The sequence below is a fragment of the Limulus polyphemus genome, unplaced genomic scaffold (genome assembly GCF_000517525.1).
Source record: "Limulus polyphemus unplaced genomic scaffold, Limulus_polyphemus-2.1.2 Scaffold1638, whole genome shotgun sequence".
Taxonomy (NCBI): domain Eukaryota; kingdom Metazoa; phylum Arthropoda; class Merostomata; order Xiphosura; family Limulidae; genus Limulus; species Limulus polyphemus.
This window is the reverse complement of record NW_013667248.1, coordinates 12940-17595: the sequence shown is the minus strand read 5'-3', so window position 1 is coordinate 17595 and position 4656 is coordinate 12940. Positions and strand designations below refer to the sequence as shown.

Here is a 4656-nt window from a genome sequence, read left to right as displayed (position 1 = left end):
CCCATTCCACCATGGCTCATTGCCATACCCGAATGTGACCTTTCCTTGAGTCATCTAAGGAAGGCGGATACTCCCAATTGGAAGTACCATCTTCTCTTTGCTGAACATCTTTCGAACCATTCTTCTGTTTCCATTTTTATTGATGGTTCGAAATCAGATGACTCTGTAGGCTCTCCCATGGTTTGCTCGGAAGATGCCCTTTGCAATTTCTGTGTTCACTGCCGAGTTGTATGCCATTTCTCTTGCCCTGGATCACAAAGAAGCTATGCAGTACATTGATTGTACCATTTACATTGACATTCTTAGCTCTCTACTGGCCCTGGAATTGCTAAGCGTTAGTTCTCACCCTGTTGTCGATATTCAACAACGACTGGCCCATTTTTTCTCTATCTTCCATTAGTATCCAGTTTTTCTGGATACCTGGCCATGTCAGTATTCGCAGGAACGAGCTTGCTGACACCTCAGCTAAATCCATCTGCTCTGGTGATGTCACAGCCATGCTTGTTCCATATATGAACTACGGTCCCGTATTCAAGGCTCAACTTCGCGCCAGTTGGCAGTCAACTTGGTGTGAGCAACGTCATAACAAGCTTTTCCAGATCAAACCTTCTGTTGCTCTTTGGCCATCATGTTTCTGTAAGGATCGGAATGAGGAAGTTGTCTTGGCTAGGCTACGCATTGGTCACAGTTTTTTTAATTCATCGTTTTCTTTTATCTATGACCTACCCACCAATGTGTGGCCTTTGTGACACTCAAGTCGCAATAGCCCACATTTTACTGACGTGCCATCCTTACGAATCTGATCGACGGCACCATTTTAGACACGTGTTTCCTAAGAGTTTAACCCTAACATTGGATGGTGTCATTGGCGATTATGTTACTTCTAATTCTAAGAAACTGGCTTTATACGTGTGATGAATAAATATATAAACACGTTTTGTTACTGATAACACAATATTGCTTCATTGTCAAGGTTAATTTAAAATATTCAGTTTTTGAGGATATAGTGTTTGACTGTTCAAGATCAGTTTTTCACGATAAAATATAAAAATAATAACTCAAATGAGGCTTTTTTTATAGTCCTCGATTAGAGTATTCACCCTCTGAAGAAGTTTTCACATTTCAGGTTTGAAATTTTGACCACTGTAAGTAAATATTTACCTTTGCATTACTATCTAGTTTTTCGAAAGCCCTCGAAATCGTTTAGTTTAATAAAATGAGCAACAAATGACAAGTGAAAGTTTTCATCCTCTAACATTTCTACATATAAATAACTGAGAAGAATGTGTGGTACAAGAGGAAACTACGAATATTTCTTTGCTCAAAACTTTCCCATTCAATTTCTCAGATTGTAATTCTTGTTGGATTTAGTTATTTCACAACACCGCTTCGGGAATGTGTTGAAACCAGAAACATTTAACGTTTACTTTTAAAGCAATTGGCTGTTTTATTTGTTGTTGTTTTTTTTAATCATGTAATAATTTTTAAATTAAAATTATAGATGTAAACATTTCAAAACATGCTGAATATTTGTGTCACATCTTACGAAAATTATGTTTACATGACTGCAAGTTCCAGGTAAGTTTCAAAATCAGTAAATATTGTCTTAGTGTTAAGAATAGATTAAGTTTCAAGATAAGTATATAACTGATCTTATCTTTTAAGTCGTGATGGTAAAAAAACGAGTGATAGTGAGTTAATTTTAATATACGTTGTAGTAAATACCCTAAGGCAAAAATACTAAAAAATATTAGAGCAGCTAGTAAGCTTTTTATTGACAAAAATATAGCAAATGATGTAAAACCTGGTTGATATATTTTGTTCATTTACTTGAGTAAATATTGTTGCGTTAGCGAGGTCACGTGACTGGTATCACGCCACGTCCTTCTCGAACCTTCATAAATTGTCGGGAGACTGCTGGATTGGGGGTAGCTGGTATATATACAAGACGGTCACAACGTGAAGAGAGACTGAGTAATTGAACTGCAGTCAGAGATTGTGTAATTGAACTGAGTATTGTCGAGCACGAGCACGTGAGACGTTCTAGCGTTTGTTATAGAGCGACTTTTGAAATTAAGTGTATCGATAAAGTTGTATTCGGAAAGAATAAACCAGTTTTATTTAAGAAAAGACTTGTGTCGCTAAAGTTTCGTTGGAACGAATTTACGGAAAATTAATTAACGAACGAACGGAGACGTAACAATATTAATACTCTTCTACTGTATTTATGAATAGTTTTTAAAAGTAAGCTTTATTGTATTATACCAAAATATAAAATACAAAAAATACTATTATCTTAATAACAAAATAATCAATATTTCAAAGATTCAATGCACCTTCACCAAAACACACATTCCAGTTATTAAACGAATCTCTGATTTTACATAACAAACATAACACTGTGTGGTTAGTAATTTTAATCGAATTTTTATTTTATGTTCCACTACCAAAATGCTAATGTATAAGAATCAGATTATATAAATATCTAATTAAACAAAGTTCCTCCGATATAAATTAGTTTAGCCACAGAATTCTAGATTTGACAACAATGTTTCCCGAGCAAAAAAGGGTTGACTCTTCTTTTCTAATGTTGTTTTTATTTCTAACAGCCTGAAATAAGAAAATAAATTTACTAACAGTTAATGGAAAGTGAACTTTCTGCAGCAATAGTAACATACAAACATGCATGAAGTTAAATATAGCAAGAAACTAAAGAAGTCAAAAAATGTGCTACAGAGAGAAAATAAAAGTTATTCAAAAACCTCACATTACGTTATTATACATGTTTTAAAAATGTATCCTTATTAATATGGTTCCAGATATTTATAATAAAGTTGATCATCATCAATATTGTACTAGAGGACATGAAAATACTAATTCAATTTTGTAAAAATTAAAAACATATTTTCAAAGAGTAACTAATCAGATAAATTAATAGTGAAGGATTATATGAAAATATTTACCTAGGGTGTAGAAAGTTTCTTACAGCTTCTTTTAAGAGCTTGATCAAGGTCTTCAATGAGGTCTTTTGTAGTTTCAATACCAACCGAGAGACGAACTAAATTTTCTGTTATTCCTAACAGATCCCTCTCTTTCTTGGACAAAGATGCATGGGTCATAATAGATCTAAAATATAACTAACAAACAATATACTCTAGTTTATAGTACTAATTAAAATAATTACACACTTAAAATGATTTGATTAAACAAACAATAAACTACAGATATAGTGTTGACCGAACGTTAGTTGAGAACAAATCTAGCTCCAACTGCCCTTAGTCCTTCAGTGGCTCAGCAGTAAGTTTGAGGGCTCATACCGCTAAAAACCTGGTTTCGATACTTGTGGTGGGCACAGTACAGATAGCCAATTGTGTAGCTTTGTCTTTAACAACAAACAAAAGCTTCCCTTAGTTGAAGAGGCTAATAAAACAGATACTGAGGCTAGATTAGGGATAATTATATTTGAATTGGGCTAACCCAAACCTTAGATTAATATAAAAAGTTATTATAGACGAAGAAGCTACATAAACGTTTAAAAATGTTAATTTAAGAATATTTTATGTAAATTGCATTACTTACTAATTTTCAGACGGCAAATATGCACATTTATATTGATATAAATCAGGAAAAGTTGATTAGTTTTTAATATTAAACCATAAATGAAGTTTTGATATAAAAATAGCACTAAGACTAAGAACTGAGAAGGGATAAAATAGAGTTTTAAAGAAATGTCTGATTGAAAAAAAAATATAGATAACTCATTATTTGTTGATCATAGTATAAATTTACATGCTGCAACTTTTAGATGGTGAACATTGAAGGGATCAAGTGTACTTACGGTATTTCAACGAGACTCTCTACATCTCCCAGACTCAGGGCTAAAGTAAATAGCTTGAGGTGCTTTACAAACTCCTCTGTTTCCTTTGAACCCCCCTTAATGTAAAATGTTACCATTCCACTAAACCCAGAGCACTGTCGACCTGCAAGAACATGTTGAGGATGGCTGGGAAGCCCTAATAGAGAAATATATTAGCGAACCGATTTATTAATTTTTAGAAGCATTCTTAAAACATTCACATCAAGAAATGCGTTAATAATTTATTTTTTAACTATTTTTTTCCAAATTTGTTGTTTTTCTTTTGAATGAAAGACAGATTCGAATATATTCTACAAAACAAGACTATATTTCATAAGATCAGAAGTATTCATCAATCCTTTATGAAATATTTCTTCAAAAATAGGAGACTCTATGATGCTCTGAAATCCACGAAAATAACGTCATACAAATTGTCACAACAGATAACACGCTTAAATCTGATTGAAATATTTAGAACTTAGAAATTTAAATATATTAGCTTTCATCATTTAGATAATTTTAAGGCTCCCCAACAAGCAAACCTTATTTCAGAAGAATCATTAGATGACGATATTATATAAATGCATTTGAAAAAATAATGTATATTTGTTTTAGCTTTGCTTTTCAAGTATTACCTTTTAGAAAAGATTTGACAAAATTATTTATGCGTATATAAAGTTTACAACTACAGCTTTCTTTTGTTTGTACTTAAACACAAAATGTTACCTATTACAATTTTAAATAGCCTAAAATTGAGTTCAATTGTAATTTAGATTTAGTAGTTAAATAAATGCCGATAT

The 4656-nt window shown here is 32.3% G+C and overlaps 1 protein-coding gene across 1 annotated transcript in view; it reads right to left on the bottom strand.

Moving 5' to 3' along the window:
• Positions 1-2420: 2420 nt before the first annotated feature.
• LOC106464393 (cystathionine gamma-lyase-like) overlaps positions 2421-4656 on the bottom strand; it is a 14815-nt gene continuing 12579 nt past the window's right edge. The window contains exons 7-9 of the mRNA XM_022392085.1: positions 3839-4013; positions 2964-3126; positions 2421-2610 (exon numbers count right to left, since the gene is read on the bottom strand). Of these exons, the coding sequence (XP_022247793.1) occupies positions 2964-3126; positions 3839-4013 (338 nt within the window). The 3' untranslated portion in view covers positions 2421-2610. The remainder of the gene's footprint in view (positions 2611-2963; positions 3127-3838; positions 4014-4656) is intronic.